The sequence below is a fragment of the Cricetulus griseus genome, chromosome 2, assembly GCF_003668045.3.
Source record: "Cricetulus griseus strain 17A/GY chromosome 2, alternate assembly CriGri-PICRH-1.0, whole genome shotgun sequence".
Classification (NCBI taxonomy): Eukaryota; Metazoa; Chordata; class Mammalia; order Rodentia; family Cricetidae; genus Cricetulus; species Cricetulus griseus.
The window spans coordinates 149,142,032-149,160,348 of NC_048595.1; the positions used below are offsets into that span (position 1 = coordinate 149,142,032).

Below are 18,317 nucleotides of genomic sequence, written 5' to 3' on the forward strand. Positions count from 1 at the left end.
GGTATGTTTTATTGATTGCTATTTCAATTAACATAAAACACAATGGTGTTCTAAGAATTAAATTTCTAATCTCAGGAGAGTTAGATAAACTATATAATAACCACAGTAACATCAAACTTCAAACATTGTTCTCTCTAGCATTTCCTTATCTAATTCCCTTTTCTTACACATATAATATATTTCCCAAAGATTACATTGACATACTTGGTTGAAAACATACTTTAAAGTATTTAATAAAAACAATACTTAAAACATGACTTTAGTTGGCTTGTTTTATGGCTAGCATTTTGAATTAGAGGAAATAAAACACCCTATTAAACTCAAATAGCAGAAAAAAATGTGAGGTGGGGACATCTAATTAATTTTAAGGAAAATGAAAATTTAAAGTAATACTCACAGTAAGCCACATTTCCACTTACTTAAAAAACAAACAAACAAACAAACAAACTCATGACTTTTCCAAGAAACCGATCAATGGAGAAGAAACATAAGATTCATCCACATGCCTTTGGGTATATTCTTGACAGAGGACCCAACGTATCTATCTGTACATCCATATTTACTGTAGCAATAATCACTACAACCACATTCAGAAAGAGTGAGAAGCCCAAAAACAGATGAATGGATACAAAAAAATGTGGAGTTTTATTCAGCATAAGAAAGAACAAAATCATCTCATTTTCTGGAAAATGTAACTGGGGATAACCATATTAAACAAAATAAGCCAGACTGAGAAAAACAAACATGTCACATTTTCCCTCATTTGTGGATCCTGTTTTTGTTTGGTTTTGTTTATAGCTACATAACAAAGCAGAAGAGAAGGTGGGGGAAAGAAATGGACTGGTAGTAAGAGAGAGGTGAAGAAAGAGGAGGATTCAGGATCCAGAAGGTAACTATGATAAACACATGATATACATGCAACTGTCTTTAGGAAAACCAGCACCATGCACAATGAACACACATATGAACAAGAGTAAAGTAGAGGCTCTCCAGAGTGACCTTTAAAACCACCCATCAACAAAAGCTCCATTGATGTCATTGGTGGCTAAATAAGATATTGCACACACACAGAAATGGTCACAGCCAATCAGAATTCTTCAGAATTGGTTGCCAAGCTCTATGAATGTTCCTTGTTTAAATAAGCTATTTATTGCTTCAGTTATAAACATTGTATAAAGCCCAATGTGAAAAATAATATCCATCTTCTAATGAAGCTTTAAGTATTAGAGGAAAGACACTTGAAGGGAAGTAACAAAGATGCCTATGTTTGCAGCAAAAACTCTCCTTTGAAAAAAGAGGTACAGTGCTCAAGAGTCTAGGCAGATTAAACTATTCCATGCAAACAGGAAGACTCTTTTTAAATACAGGTCAGAGTTAAGGGTAGTGGTTTTTAAGGAAGCCCACTCCCTCTAGGAGGCATACAGATGAAACTCCCAAGAGAGAACTTAGGGAGAGACCAGCACCATGTGGTTCTATTTAAAGATGACCAGCACCCAAAAACCAGCACACAGATGATCAACAATAACCTCAAGCAGGGATGCCATGTATTTCAATTCACAGAGCTTTAGCAATGTCACATCAGCTCACTATATAACACAGGCTGGGGAGCCTATGGTGGCAGAAGAAAGGATAGAATATACCATCTGTTAGGAGTTGAATTGTAACTTTCAAAACACATGACAAAGTCCTAACTTGTAGCACCCACAAAATGAAATTGCAACTTTACTGTGAAACATTACCAATGTCATCATTTAAAAATCATATTGGATTAGAGGAAGCCCAAATCCAGTTAAATGCATCATTGTCAGAGGAGAAAAACTGAATACAAAGACACAGAGATAGACAAGAAAAGGAAGGGGGCTCATCAAAGAAAGGCAGAACCTCTCTGCCATAAACTGGTAGCCATGAACTGATGGAAAGTGAGAAGATTACTCCCTAGAACCTTTGGAGGAAGCATGTCCTGTGGACACCTTAATTTCAGACTGTAGCCCTGTAAAACACTGATAAAATGAATCTCAGATGATGCCATTTGCTATGGCAGCCTCAAGAAACTAGTCCATCCACTCCACTGAGTCAATCTGGGACCCCTATGCTGTGTTTCTGTCTGTTTAAAGATTCCCAAAAGAGATGCTTTCCCTAGGAGACAAATTAGAGGTCCCTCTGAAATGTAAACTATGGTTTATGGCATCAGCCATCAGAAAAAGATTGACCTATTGTGCCCTTGAGGAAGAAGCCAGGTGATCTGCTGAGTTCTCCCTCATCTGAATGTTATGATAAGTAGACGAGGGCAGTAATTCTGGTCTGAAAGGAGCAGACGTTTGGAGTCCAAGACCCCAAGGGATGAAGGTTTGGTTGTGCCACAGATCATCAGAGACCAGGAGAGGTGCAAGCTTAGAGAGAAACTTGTCTACACTCAGAGCAGGCCCCAGACTGCTGTCTCGAATTCACATAAAGAGAAGGAAGAATCCGTTGAAGCTTTGAGATGAGCTGTAGGAGTAAGGGTTGTAACTTGTCCCAATAACCATGCTTTCTAAATGCTGTCTCCTTCATGGAAGGAAAGTTGACCAGGGTCCCATAGAAGCCTCTTGCATTTTTTACAAAAAGACAAGATCTGAGGGACATGGGCACAGGCTACAGAAGATGCTATAGGTATCAACAGATACCTGTTAAGAATAGCCAGTTTATTTCCTAGCTTCAGGGTCCTGAAGAAGACATCCCTGAATCCTTCACCCTTCAGCACACCATCAGCATTTGGTGAAGAAAACTCGGAGCCAAAACAATGCCTCCTTGTAAGGGCAGCCTGTATCTTAATGCATCATTAGCACATAGAACATTTTACACTGCCCTTAGCCTGCTTTGCTCTAGCAACACAGACTCTAGACATCTGAACATATATGAAATGAATTAATATAATTAAACAGAGATTAACTGGATACTTGCAGTCCTTCACAGCCCAGGAAGGATCAGTGGTTTCTTATCCCAGTGGGCTCAGAAACATGCAGAAAACTACAAAAATATCTTGGCATTTGTGCATCACCTTCCAGGGATTTCTGTGTTAATGGCTGTGGTATGGGGCTAGGTATGGGCACTTTCTAAATCTCTCCAAGATGGCCTTGTGCAGGCTCCATTGACTAAAGCTGACAGAGACATCAAAGCAAGTCAGGGGAAAGGGGACCTGAGATTTGATTCTCTGTGTACTGCTCAACCCAAGAGCTGTTGACTTTTCTCACACTATGGGTCCAGGAACCCATCCACATTAAACTGTGTAACCTGTAATGAAGCCTGCATGTGTAGGAGGCAGATTATCTTAAACTGATCTTTGCCTTCAAGCACTGTGCATATTTTGTGTCAACTTTCCTGCCAGACTATCTGCATGGGCCTTGTCTTGGAAACCAGTTCCACTTTGGGTTGTCTAGTTACCGTTCTGAAGCTGTGACTTCCTGCAATACACATTCACCTTCGACCTTGCTCACTTCCAGCCCTTGAGACAAAGAGAGCAATATCTCTGCTTCTGCTACCATAGGGCTGACAATGAGGACTCTCCCAGGAGATTTTCACATTCACAGAATTTGTTTTTTCTATTTTTTAAGTAGATAGTGAAGAGCCACAGATCCTTCAAATAATGTTTATTTCGGAAAAAGACCATTTCTTTCTTTTAACATCACTTTTCTTCAATCACAAAACTGGGTAACTCTCTGCTCAGAGTGGGTGTGGATCTCTCCCAGGCTTCTGTCAGAACAGAGAGATACAATGCTAGCCCATGGGAGCATTATGACTATAGAGGCACTTTGCTGCCCCTTTAAGGGCACAACTCTTTCATGGGCAGATGTCTTCTCTTTTGTAGCCTTGAACACAGGCTCTGCCCCTTTGGCTTTTTGAGACAGCTGTGTAGCTCTGTGCAGCTCTGGCTGCCCTGGAACTTGCTCTGTAGAACAGGCTGGCCTGGCATGCCCCACCACCCAGCAACGCCTGTTTTTCTCAAGTTACTGCTATAAGGCATGAAAGCCAAATGTTTGCTGCAGGCTTCTTAATTTTTAAAGCAGTAGGTTTATTTTTCAAATGTCTTTTATAAAATTTATAAAAGAAAGGTTACTTATAAAATGAGCTTTTCCTTACGCGCATGTGCAATGGGCTGTGGTTACTCAGTTACTGAAGGTGGATGTGTCATGAATGACACATTATTTAAAAGAAATATTTAGTGCCATCTGTCATATCAGTGATGGTTTCAAAGACAAAAAGACAGAATCAAGGTTGGCAAGATGGCTTTCTGGGTAAAGGCACATATGACTCAATGGTGCATGCCTCACAACATAAGTTTGATCCCTCTGTGGTCTGTCTCTGTCTCTGTGTGTATGTGTGTCTCTCTGTCTCTGTGTGTCTCTATCTCTCAAAATGATTTTAAAAAAGAACAAAGAAAGAAAAGACACAAAGTTTTCTGAAGAAGTGTAAGCCCGATTAAAGCTGTGAAAAAATGAACTCTCCGTCCAGCATTCTCTGTCTTATCCAGCTCTGTGAAGAACTATTGTGGGGTATTTGATCACACTGTGTGAAAGGCACCCTCTGATGCATTTAATAGAGAGCTGAATGACCAATAGATAGGCAGGAGAGGTTAGGTGGGACTTCCAGGCAGAGAGAGGAACTCAGGATGATGAATCTAGATGCATGGGAGACCCCAGGGAGACATTAAGGAAGTCTGGTGTACAAAATGAGGAAGTAAAAGCCACTCAGAAATTGACATAATCATGGAACCCTAGCAGGCTTATTTTAGGAGGTACGGAGTTACTCCTAATCTAACAGAGACTGCACAATAATGTGAATGTCTGATCAATTCCTTCTACTGCAGATGTCATTCACTGATTAGTTACAGAAAAAAAAATGATCAAGAATACACATTTCCACCAGGCAGTGGTGGTGCATGCCTTTAATCCCGGCATTCTGGAGGCAGAGGCAGGTGGATCTCTGTGAGGTTGAGGCTAGCATCATCTAGAGAACAACTTAGAAGACAGGCTCCAAAGCTACAGAGAAACCCAGTCTTAAAACAAAAAACAAAAAACGGAAAAAAAACAACAAGGATACCCATTTCCTCACAACATCTGACATAAGCAAAATGAAAGGCATCAATTTCTCCAGCCAATGACACAGAAAACATTTAGTATGCATGTACATTTGTGATTATATACATAACAAAAGCCAGAGTAAAACCATATGTATGTTTAATTAGTTTTCAGACAGCCCAACTTTATAGCCCAAACTAGTAACAAATTAGCATCCTTCCTGCCTCAGCCTCCTGAATGCTGGGACTATAGACATGCACCATCACACCCAGCAGAAATACACTATTGTTGAACATTTTCTATGCCATATAGTAGGCTAACTATTTGATTTTTCTCCCATACCTTATTTAACCAGTTCATTTGGTTTTATTTACCCTTATTTTTTTGCATTACTCAACTTCTCTATCTTATAAAATGTTCCAGTTCTATTTGATGAATATATTCAAATCAAATACTCTTAATAAACATTCCCAGAATCAATTAATTATATTACCTGAAAACTATGAAGGATTTTTAAAATTAGTGAAAAAACAATTCACTGTTAAACAAAGATACAAGAGTTTACATGCACAAAGCCTGGACAGGAAAACAGCTCACCTTGTGTAAAGAGAACTGGGTGCACTTTAAAGCCTCCTCCATTCTTCAACCGTTGAGGCAGTTGCTCAAAATGGTAACTATCGATGTAGAAGTAAACTTTCAGGGCCTGCCGGCTTCCTTCCACTTGGTACGTAAGAGGGACATCTGAAGTGACATTAAATGCCATGTTACTTCCTGAAGTCAAGGATACACTAGACCTTACATTGTTAAACTTTTAACAACAACAAAAAACCCTCTGAAATTTACCATAAAGTAATGCATTAGGAGTGTTCCCTTTTCTCCGATTTCTTTCTCAGCCTGTTTGTCATCAGTGTAGAGGAGGGCTACTGATTTTTCTGCATTAATCGTATATTCCACTACATTACTGAAGGTGTTTATCAGCTGTAGGAGTTCCCTGGTAGAATCTTTGGGGCCACTTATGTATACTATCATATCATCCACAAATAGTGAAACTTTGACCTCAACCTTTCCACTTTGTATCTCCGTGATCTTTTGTTTTCTTATTGCTCTAGCTAGGTCTTCAAATATTATATTGAATGGATATGGAGAGAGTAGACAGCCTTGTCTTGTTCCTGATTTTAGTGGAATCATCTCCATTTAATTTGATGTTGCTGGCTGCTTGCTGTATGTTGCTTTTATTATGTTTAAGAATGTTCCTAGTGTCCCTGATCTCTCCAAGACCTTGATCATGAAGGGATGTTGGACATTGTCAAAGGCTTTTTCAGCATCTAATGAGATGACCATATGATTTTTTCTTTCAATTTCTTTATATGATACATACATTTTTGTATGTTTAACCATCCCTGCATCTCTGGGATGCACCCTTCACAATATCCACAAACAGCATAAAATATCTTGGGCTAATTCTAACCAAACAAGTGAAGACCTGCATGACAAGAACTTTAAGTCTTTGAAGAATGAAACTGAAGAGGATATCAGAAAATGCAAAGATCTCCCATGCTTGTGGATAGGTAGGATTAACGTAGTAAAAATTGCAATCCTACCAAAAGCAATCTACATATTCAATGCATTACCCATCAAAATCTCAGCATAATTCTTCACAGATCTTGAAAAAATAATAGTAAATTTCATACAGAAAAACAAACAAACAAAAAAACAAGATAGCCAAAATAACCTTATACAATAAAGGGACAGCCGGAGGCATCACTATCCCTGACTTCAAGCTCTATTATAGAGCTATAGTCATGAAAACAGCTTGGTATTGGCATAAAATAGAATTGAAACAAAGACACTTATATTAACCCACACACTTATGAACACCTAATTTTTGGCAAAGAAGCTAAAAATATAAAATGGAAAAATTATTTCCAACAAATGGTACTGGAATAACTGGATGTCAACATGTAGATGAATGCAAATGGATCCATACCTATTGCCATGCACAAAACTCAAGTCCAAATGGATCAAAGACCTCAACATAAATCAGTCCACACTGAACCACACAGAAGAGAAAGTGGAAAATGCCCTTGAACATACTGATACGGGAGACCACTTCCTAAATATAATACTAATAGCACAGGCACTGAGAGCAACAATTAATAAGTGGGACCTCCTGAAACTGAGAAGCTTCTGTAAAGCAAAGAACAAGGTCAACTAGACAAAACAGCTCCCTACAGAATGGGAAAAGATATTCACCAAACCCACATCTGACAGAGGGCTGATCTCCAAAATATACAAAGAACTCAAAGAAACTAGACAGCAAACTACCAAATAATCCAATTTTAAAAATGGTATACAGACTTAAACAGAGAATTCCCAACAGAAGAATCTCAAATGGTCAAAAGACACTTAAGTAAATGTTCAACATCCTTAGTGGTCAGGAAAATGCAAATCAATGGCTAAAATAAAAAACACTGATAACAGCTTGTGCTGGAGAGGATGTAAAGAAAGGGGAACACTCCTCTATTGCTGGTGGGAGTGCAAACTTGTAAGGCACTATGGAAATCACTATGGCAATTTCTCAGAAAACTAGGAATCATTCTACCTCAAAATCATTCTACCTCACTTTTGGGTATACACCCAAAGGAAGCACACTCACACCACATGGACATTTGGTCAACTTGTTCATAGCAGTATTATTCATAATAGCCAGAACTGGGAAATAACCTAGATGCCCCTCAATTGAAGAATGGATAAAGAAAATGTAGTACATTTACACAATTGAGTAACTACTCAGCAATAAGACACAATGACATCTTTGAATCTGCAAGCAAATGAACAGAACCAGAAAAAAACCATCTTGAGTGAGGTAACACAGATCTAGAAAGACAAAGTATATACTCACTCATAAATGAATACCAGACATAAAGCAAAATATAACCAGCCTACAATCCACAACTCCAGAAAAGTTAGATCCCTCTGCCAGAAATAGATGGAAGCAGATGATGCACACATCTATAACTAACCATTGGGTCAACCTCCAGAGTACAATCGAAGTGAGGTAGGAGCAATAATATGAACAAAGGAATCAAGACTATGACAGGGAAACCCACAGAATCAGTTGATCAGAGGTAGTAAGAGATCACTGGCTCTACACTGTTGACTGGGGAACTGGCAAAGGACTGAATTAGGACCCCCGAATACAGGTGACAATGGTATAACTTGGGTATGAAGCCACTGGCAGTGGGACCAAATCTAACTATAAAGCATAAACTGGCTTTGTGGAGCGTATTCTCTATGGAGAGATACCTTGCTCAGCCTAGACATGGGGGTTGAGAGTTGGCCCTGCCTCAAGGAGATGATAGGACAGAATTAGTTGACATCCTAGGGGAGGCTTTACCCTCTCTGAGGAGTGGATGGGAAATGGGAGGGGGGAAGAAGGGAGGAACAGGAGGAGAGGAGGGAGAGGGAACTGAGATTGGAATGTAAAAAAAAAAAAATCAATCAATCAATTGATTAATTTAAAGGGGTGTTCACATATGTAAGCCCCTCAAGGCATGCACATGGCCAGGCCCCTGCCCTCCCCTAGACTACTCTCGATGGCCATTGGTCCATTTCCAGTCCCTGGAGATGCAGGTGGCCAAGCTCTACCAAAAAAAAAAAAAAAAGCCAAAAGTTCAGACCAAAAAATCCCACCAATTGCAGACCATCCATGGAAAGCTCTGCTGCACAAGAATCCTTATATATATAGCCTGCCTCCTGCACAGCTCTGTTTTGCTTTTTGCCCAAGCTGAGGCAGCCTCCCTCTTGTATCTTTTCCAATAAATCTCTTGTGTGAGGTGTTGTTTCTCTGTGGTACTCCTTGGCTCCTGATTGCCAGGATACCTTTCCCCTCAGAGCAGCCACACTTGTATTAGGGAAACCTTTCTCCTCAGAGCTGTAACACTTACATTGTACATTAGGCGCTTATGGTCCACAAAGTGCTGTTCTTTGAAGAGCACTGCACCAGACTTCCACTACCTAAAGAACCAGGTTTGTTACTGAGCTGGATATCAAATTCTATAATGGGAATCTTGGTTACACTTTGACACACCAGATGTCTCACTTAACTAAATGAGGATTTCTCAGGGCAGCTGCCTCATTCATATTTAGTCAAAATGAGCCCATTGAGTACACTCCTTAAGTAGTATGTGAGAAAACAGACTGCATAGCAACCATTAACAAAATGAACATGGGTTTTGTAAGCTCTGCTCGTTGAGTAATAGATTAAAATGAACTGTGTTCTGTTGAGGATGCCTTATGACCATTAGAAATTATCTTTCCAAATTCTTGTAACTACTTTCAAATACCCTAAAATCAATGACTTTAAAAAAATTCAGCTAACCTGAATGGCTAGAACACTGTGGGAGTATTTCACAATGCAGCTGTAAATTCTTTCCCTTCTACATGAATCCACAATATGTCTACCCCATAAAAAGAACTTAAAATCATTCTGAAAATACTCAAATTAGAACACTCATACTAACTAGTTAAAAATTAAAGCAAAACATAGCAAGCAGTCAATGTATCTTCCTAGTTCAATATTAGCACTCCAAACTTGCTTCCTGGAACTGATATGAAGAGTTCAAGTTCAAAATCCATTTACCACATGGATGGCAAGCTTTGTCTCTATCTACTTAATTGTGTATATAGGCAAAGGAGTGATGGCAGTGATGATCACCAGTCTTATTTATGCTATGTCATAATGTTTTTTTTTTTTAGTTCTGTAACTATTTTATAGAGAGACATCAATGGTTTGATTTAGGATATAAAAAAATAGGTTTCTCAATTGAAGATTTAGAAGAATGCCCTTTTCATGATTAGGAAAATCTTTTATTTCTGGTTGTTAAAATTAAGAAGCAAAACCAAACACATTAAAAACCAAACCAAAAAAAAAAAAAAAAAAAAAACAAAACCAGGCATGGTGGTTTATAACTGCACTGGAATACTGTAGAGTTGCAGCCTAACCTATCCTACAGAGAAAGAGATAAGGGAAGAGGTAGGGGAAGTAGATACAGAGATAGATAGAGATAAAATGAGAAACAGAGACTAGGCTAGAGATAGAAATATGTAGACAGAGACAGAAAGAAAATATAGTTTTAACCTGCTAAATATTTATATATTTTACTTTTTTCATATACCATCATACATGCCAATGTTTACTAAACTCTATGCATTTAGTCTTTGTCATTAATGTAGCAAAGTTAAGTGAACAATGTTATTGGAAGGCAAAGTTAAGTGAACAATGGTATTGGAAGGATGACAATGATGTCATAGACAGACATATTTTAGACAGACATAAAGCAACGGTAGAAGAGAAATAAGGAGGCAAAACTGACTGAGAATTAGCAACATTTTGTTTGCAGTGAAGTAAAAACTCAGCACTACTTGAAAGAATGAAATCAGTTTCCAAGTGCATAATTCTCATGGACAAAGAAATAACCCAAAAAATGCTAATCAAACCTAGGAAACAATTATATACCACTATTAAGTGGGATTTGCACAGGTATGCAGAATATATTAATGTAATCTATTGTATGATTAGACCAAAAAACACCTAATCCTGGTAACATAAAGGAAAAGCATTTAAGAAAATGAAACATGAACTCATGAAAAATGTTCTCAGCCAATATATGCAAAAATGGACATCCGCAGTGGGATAAAATGCATTCAAAGCTAAGCTGATATCATATTTGGTTGTGAGCAAACTATGACTTCCCATTAGAATCAGGAGCATGGAAGGTGACCCCTTTTACTCCTCTTCTTTTCAATGCTGTGCTGGCTGTTCCCAATAAGACAACCACAGAAGAAAAGGACATAAAAACAGACACATCAAGAAAGGCGTAAACTTTTGTTTACAGATAAGATGTTCAAAGATGGGAGAAAATCTGAGATTAAGAAAATTATCTTGAGACTAATATATGTATATATCAATGAAGCAAGAGACAAAGTTAACATAGAAAAATCAACTGTTTGAGCAATAAACAAGTAAAATTCCCAGTTAAAAACACACTACCATTTGTACTAGCCATCTTTAAAGTGAAGTACATATAAAATACTAAAATATGTATAAGATTTATGTGAGAAAATATAATTTCTGAAAAACAAACACATTAGGAAACAAATAAATGGGAAACTAGCCTATGTTCACAGATGAGTCAATACTGTCAAGCTGTTATTTATTCCTGATCTGATAAACAGATTTCATGACATCTCCTCAAATTCCAAGGTATCCATGGATATCAACAAGATGATTTCACAGTTCACATCATAAGGAAACACAGTACTGAAGAAGAAAAGCAGAGGACTGGGACTTTCCAACTCCAGTTATCACTCCACAGTTACAGAAATTAAGACAATGTGTTGTTGAGCAAAGACTAGACAGCAGCTGAATTGAACCTCAGTCTAGAAACATATGAACCATTCCCAGGTGAATTGCCAATTCATCCTTGAAAAGGAGAAAAGGCAACATGATAGGCTTTTCATTCCCTGGTTGTGGAACAACTGGGAATGTACATGTGAAAAAGAATCTTGACACAGTGCTCATATACATTCATAAGATTAATTCAAAGTAGGTAAAAAAAAAAAAGTAGAAAGTGTAAAACTATGTAAATCCTAGAAGACAGCACAGGAGGAAGCCTGGTGATCATGGATGATGCCACGTTGGAAACCCCACCAAAGGCACGACCAATAAAAGAAAAACTAATCATCTAGATTTTATTAAAACTCAAAATTTGAGGTTCATGAAAGTTGATGCCAGCACAATGCAAAGATGAGCATCTTAACTAGGAGAAAGTATCTGTGAAAGATACATTTGATAAAGAAAGGACTATCTGTCAAAATATACAAAGAGCTCTGAAAACACAAAATCATGAAATTATAAAACTGTTTTTAAACATGATCAGTAACATGGAACTAAAACACACCACCTTTTTACTTGTAAAAGGTCATCTTCTATGGAAAACAAATTACTTTGAGAGGAATGCAAGTGATCAACAGCTTGGGACCATCAAGCTGTGTGAGGGAAGGTCTAGGAACATCCTATGGAGACTCACCCTAGAAAACAACCATGATGGCATCATCCCTGCAGATATGACACAAGATCAATGAATGGGATAAGAGACTTTATGAGTAAGTTTTAATTTAAAGGTTGATAGTGGAGCCTGTTTGGATTGCCTCTCTCTAATCCTATCCAATTCTTTGCTTCCTTCAGATCAGTTTAAAAGCTGCTTCTATGGGAAGCTTTCTCCAGTCATCCCTGAAAAGGCCACAACGTCTCTTGGATCACACAGCTTTACTTCTTCATGGAGTATATCACATCATACCTCTGTAGTTAACTCATCACTGTGTCTCATCTTAGCCATCAACATCACAGGCTCATGTCTATTTCATCCATTATGGCATCCATAGCTCCAGACACAATGGTTGGCCCATACAAAGATAGTAGGGGCTCACAAGAACTCATTCTTCTAATATCTACCTTAAGTTTAACAGTATCATCGATGAAGGAGACTTTTTGTCATTACTAGCCCAAAATTGAGGATAAGGGAGTGACTGTAAATACTGATTACAACTAGGAGCTGCATGTAATGCTTGAGGATTTCAAACATTATCTTATTTAAACCACCCAGCTCTGAGCTGGGGAAAGCTGGTGTTTTCTTGGCACACTGATGGATGAGAGTAGATCCAGGATTTGAACTCAGGCTCTAGATCAAAGTGAACGTTTTCTTTCCACTTGATAATTCCTTCACTCTGCACTGTTCCCTCTCTACAGAGGCATGCAGCCAGCCTGTCTCTATACCAGTCATGCTGACTTTATTAGCCATCCTGGAACATCTGCTACTACACAGCTGGAACGATTAAACTGCCTGCCATACATTTTAACAAACTCTAAATTTCTTATAACATTTAAGTAAAACTTGATGGAACTCAGGTATTGACTCAGATTTCACAAAAAGAACTTTCTCCAATCATCATTTTGAATTTACTTCGAAAATCGATGTTGCATCATAGCCTAACCCCTGCAAAAAGAAACCAGATTCCATAGTCGGAATAGGATGAATGCACATTGCAGCTCTCTCCCTAGGACGAAGCTAAGAAGGCTTCTCTTTATGGTTTTATTGACCTGATTTATGGTTCTAACTAGCATCTGGTTCCCCCATACTCTTTGTCAAATATGCTATCCCAGATGAAACTGCATGGTGTAAAACTTCCAGCTCCCCAAACTTATAAAAGCCAGATACTACCCTTTGTTCTGGGGGCGACTCTGAAAGCTTCTCTGTTCTCTTCAAACCTTTCCTCTCATGGTGACTTTATCTTTCTTCTCGCTGTGACTGGCTAGCCTCATACTCACTATTGTGAATGAGCCTTAAAAGAACTCACAGAAATCTATCTCCCTAGACTATCCCTCTAGAGCACTGGGGTTAAAGGTGTGTACCTGACTAAACTATCTCTAAATGAAGCTCCTCTCAGTTTTAAGAGGAAGTTACTCTTTTCCTTTAAGGTACAGGTTATGTTGCTTTAATGGCATTGTTCCCTTCTAACCATTACTATCCCACTCAAGGCTCAATCTTGGTCTCCAGGCTTTTCTCCTAACACATGTTATTTCTGAATGGCTGTGTCAACTCCTTTCCCAAGGCCACAATGGCTGCTCTTTTTTTCATTTTATATTTAATGATGGAGTCATATGGCATTGACACTGATACTTTACTAGACAATTACCTTCAGAAGTCCAGGCTATGCTCCAAAGAGATGCATAAAGCACACTGCTAAACAAAACCACCATGAGGGCTTTGTCACGAGCACAGCCATATTTTAACCCTATCTTTTTGTTTAGAGGATTACAATTACCTTTAATGTTTAGAATGTATCCAAAATATCAATGTCTCTTACTGTGGACAAAAAAAAAATCGCTCACAGAGCTCATCATTGTGACTTCTCTGCCTTCTCAGTTGTCAAAAATGAAGTTTTGAAAACGAAGAGGACAATGGATGCTTTAGAGGGCTTATAGCTCCTCAAGCACCATTTTAAAGAATGAAAATTAGGTGACATCACAGAATCATTTTCTTAGCCTTCAGCAAAACTGTAACGAGTGCCATCAAATAGAACTGTATGTCCTTCTATATATAAAAGTAGAAACCTCATAATTTATCTAAAATTTTGTTTATAATCAAAATTTACCACCACTTTCAAGATAACAATTCTCTTTTTAGTATCGCTAACTTACACCTTCATATTCTTGCTTTTTCTTGTTCATAAGTGGGAATGAAAATTAGTGATAATTCCATACTCTCTATCTTCAAAAATTAATAGAAACAGTATTAATATTTTTAATTTTACCATTTCACAGATCCCCTCAAGTCCAGGTCACTTGGGTTACTCAAGAGCTTCCTAAGTGGTCTATGAGCTTCTGTCCTGTTTTCAGAATGGTATATCTAACACAGAAGCCAGAGACATTTTTGGATATGTAAACCAAATCCTGTTGTTCACTTGGCAAACAGGAGCATGGAGATATCAATAGTAGGAACCCCTACATGGTCCATCTCCTATTTGATCTCATATTCTATTCTCTTCACTTGCTCTACCATAGCCAAGAAAGGGTGGCTTGCTGCTCTGAGAACATGTCCCACATTCCTCTACCTGAGAGGTAAAGAAGTCTAACACACCCTTCTCCCATCCCAATCAATCAATCAATCAATCAATCAATCTCTCTCTCTCTCTCTCTCTCTCTCTCTCTCTCTCTCTCTCTCTCTCTCTCTGTCCCTTCAGAGACCTGTGTTCTTAGACTAGAGGCCTCCCCGTCCTATGAAGACCACCCTTTACTCTGCTCCTTAATCTTTACATTCTGATCAACTTTATTATTACTTTTAACAACACCAAATTAATCTGTTTTTCTGACCTGTCATTTTCTTTCCTCACTTCAATTTATAACCTACAGAAGAAGAAACCATCTGCTCAGCACTCATTTGAACTTGATACTCAGAACAGTGCTGGCAAGAAGTAAGCATTCAAATGATGTTTTTGATGAGACAAATGAAGAATTACCATTATTTCCTCAAACCAAGGATTTGAAGTGGGCACTTATTGAGTCTCTCATATTAGCCAATGAGAGGGAGAAGAACATCTCCCATCTCTGACTACACTTATCTCTTGTAAAAAACAGGAGGCACACAAAACTGTTTTAAAAAATAAGCTGAAGATTTCTTGGACTGGTAGACATTTTCTTAAACATTTATGACAAGAAGAATGGTGGTAATTTGCAAAAATTTAAAGACATGAACATTAATCTATGGGTTCACTACGCAACAAGTACTGTCATCCAAGTGTGACTTCTAAAATGCAGCCTCTGTTATCACTAATGTTGGAAAATGGCTAAGTCAAAGAAAACCTTTCAGTTTTTCAACTCATGTAACAATATGCAAACGAAAAGACAGTATCTGCTACCAGAAACACTCTACACACACATGTTACTCACTTGCAATCAGGGGCTCCTCTTCTGATGGTTTGAAGAAAAAGGAAACTTTCTCCAAATCAAATAGAGCAACCAGTGTATCCTCTAGCATGGCTTGTTCATCTTTCTACAATTAAGAGAAAGGATCTATAAGATGGCTGGACAATGTGCTGTCAGAACCCATGGTGCAATGTAAATCCAAAGTAGAATCACTTCACTGGCTTTATTTCATAGAAAATGCTAGTGCCAACCCATCCCTGAGAACTCCCTGTCCAAAATGAAATCAAGAAGTCCTACAGAGAGACATGTTCCTTGTATGGTTTCATAGTTTTCTGATTTTGTATTTTTTTAATATTTAAATGATAATACACAAATTTTCAGTCTAGCTTGTAGGTAGAATCTAATTATAATGATCTCATTTAAAAATAATCTGTTTTTGGTCTTTTACTTCTAAAGGCTCACAAAGTTACAGGTGAGAAGCAAAACAAAATTTTATTATTAAGTTAAGAGCTACATTAAATCATAGCCATCGTGTTTTATAATAATTTATTCATTGTTCAATTACTGCTTATTAGAAGAGCGATAAAAGCAATTTCCTTGTGTAGATATATTTGTGTCCCAAAGAGCGTACACACAAACATCATGCTCACCTTACTAGCTTTGTGAGGTCCTTAGTCTAGAATATAAATAAGCAATTCAATTTATTTCAACCACTTGTCTCATTTCTATAATGAAATTTCCTGTCATAAAATAAAAATTCTTTAAAAGTATTTTCCATACACTCATCCTGTTTCAGCGTATAGTAAGCTTGAGAAACTTGTTGAGGTGTGTGAAGAATGTTGAACTTGTTTGAAAGGATAATTCATGTTATTAAGAAAACAAGTATTGGGGCTGGGGAGATGGCTCAGTAGTAAAGAGCACTGGCTGCTCTTCCAGTGGACCCAGGTTTAATTCCCACATGGCAGCTCACAACTGTCTGTAACTCCAGTTACAAAGGATCCAACACCCTCACACAGACATGCAGGTAAAACACCAATGCACATAAAATAAATCATTTTGAAAAAAGTAAAACAAATGTTATATTAAGAGATAACTTCTATGTGTAAGGATAACTGTGTCATTATTATGAGCCTAAGTACTCTGTAGAGAATGTAGCAGTAACTGCTAATAAGGCCAAAGGTAAACACTAGAAAGATGATGTCACTGAGATATGCACACAAGTGTGTTCGTTTGTATAAACCCATGGAGGCTAGAGGCAGATGCCACATGTTCACCCCTGCCACTCTTCATCTCTGAGACAAGGTCTCTTATTGAAACTGGAGCTAGACCAACTAGCAAGTTCTAGGTTCCCTCCTTCCTGTCTCTCCCTACTACAGAATCTACAGAATTAAGAGTTACAGGATACAAGGAGGCAAGAAAAGTTTTGTTGTTGTTGTTTGATTGATTCTTTTTATATGAAACATGGGTGCAGAGGATTCCAACTCAGATTCTCAGGCACACACAGCAAGAGCTCTTACCCATTGAGCTACATCCCCAGCCTCCTAAACTCCTTTTGAAGCAGTAGGAAAGTACCTACTAGCTCGAAGTTTATGGCAGAACTGAAAAAAAATCACCATTTTTCTGATGCCAAGGAGAAATATTACAGACATCTCAGTTTCTGAACACTGCAGTGTGAGCCATGTTGCTTCAGTGGCTGTGACAGAACTAGATAACAGCTGGCTATGCCTAGAACTCCAGGAAGCACAGTCCTGGGTGAGTGCAACTTTCAGAGATACACAGTTACCTGTAAGCTTGTTGTTGGTTTACTTATTGGTTATAATTTAATTACAACATTCCTTTTTTCCTTTTTCTTCCTCTAGACATTCCCATGTACCCAACCCACTCACTTTCAAATTCATGTCTTCTTTATTCAGTAATTACTATTATTGCATGCAAATATATATACATATATATTCCTAACTATAAACTGACTGGTCTCTATGATGGTATTTGTATGTACATTTTCAGGGCTTTGTGTTCTCAACACAGAGGTTTCCTTGAATTTTTTTCCAGTATACTCTGACTGAAAAATCAGTTACTAAAATAAATTTTAAGGTTTCACAAGGCCAGTTTTTAAAGAAGAGTACAGTTTCATTGCAATATATAACTCACAGAATATGGAATTCAATCAGGCAAAATACACAGCTCAGAATCTTCAATGTATGTGGAGCTGAGACACTCCTGTCATCATCAAATTATAAAATATTTCCATTACCTCCCAAGGAAACCAAGCGTCATTAAGCATTCTCCTGTGGATATCTACCTGAGATAGTAGTTCCAGGCAATCACATGTCTACTTTGATCTCTGAAATTTATCCACTAAGCAGGATTCCTCACAATGGAAGCAAACTGTGCTCTCTGTTGTCAGGCTAGTTTCCTTAACACTGGGCTTTCAGGATTTATGTGCAATCTAGCATTCATCAGTACTACAAATTGTCTATGCCTGAATAAGATTTTATTATAGGAGACACAGCTCTTAACTTATCCAGTCACCCACCAACAAACACCTGAGTTGCTAACAATCTTCATGTATTTTTAAAGCATTGATATGACTACTTGTCACAAGTTTTTAATTGGATAGAAGTTTAGGTTTCTGTTGGGTATTAACCTAAGGACTAGAATTTCAAGAATATGAAACTATGTATAATGTCCTAAAGAAGTTGCAAGCTATTTTCTAAAGGCATTGCATTACTTTACATTCCTATGACTCAGTTCTGAGACTTACAATGTCTATAGCT

The 18,317-nt window shown here is 37.9% G+C and overlaps 1 protein-coding gene across 2 annotated transcripts in view; it reads right to left on the minus strand.

The window, feature by feature from the left end:
- Prex2 (phosphatidylinositol-3,4,5-trisphosphate dependent Rac exchange factor 2) overlaps positions 1-18,317 on the minus strand; it is a 275,997-nt gene that overhangs the window by 65,201 nt on the left and 192,479 nt on the right. For both annotated transcript variants that reach the window (XM_027398845.2, XM_027398847.2), the window contains exons 33-34: positions 15,565-15,667; positions 5,652-5,795 (exon numbers count right to left, since the gene is read on the minus strand). In XM_027398845.2, the coding sequence (XP_027254646.1) occupies positions 5,652-5,795; positions 15,565-15,667 (247 nt within the window). The remainder of the gene's footprint in view (positions 1-5,651; positions 5,796-15,564; positions 15,668-18,317) is intronic.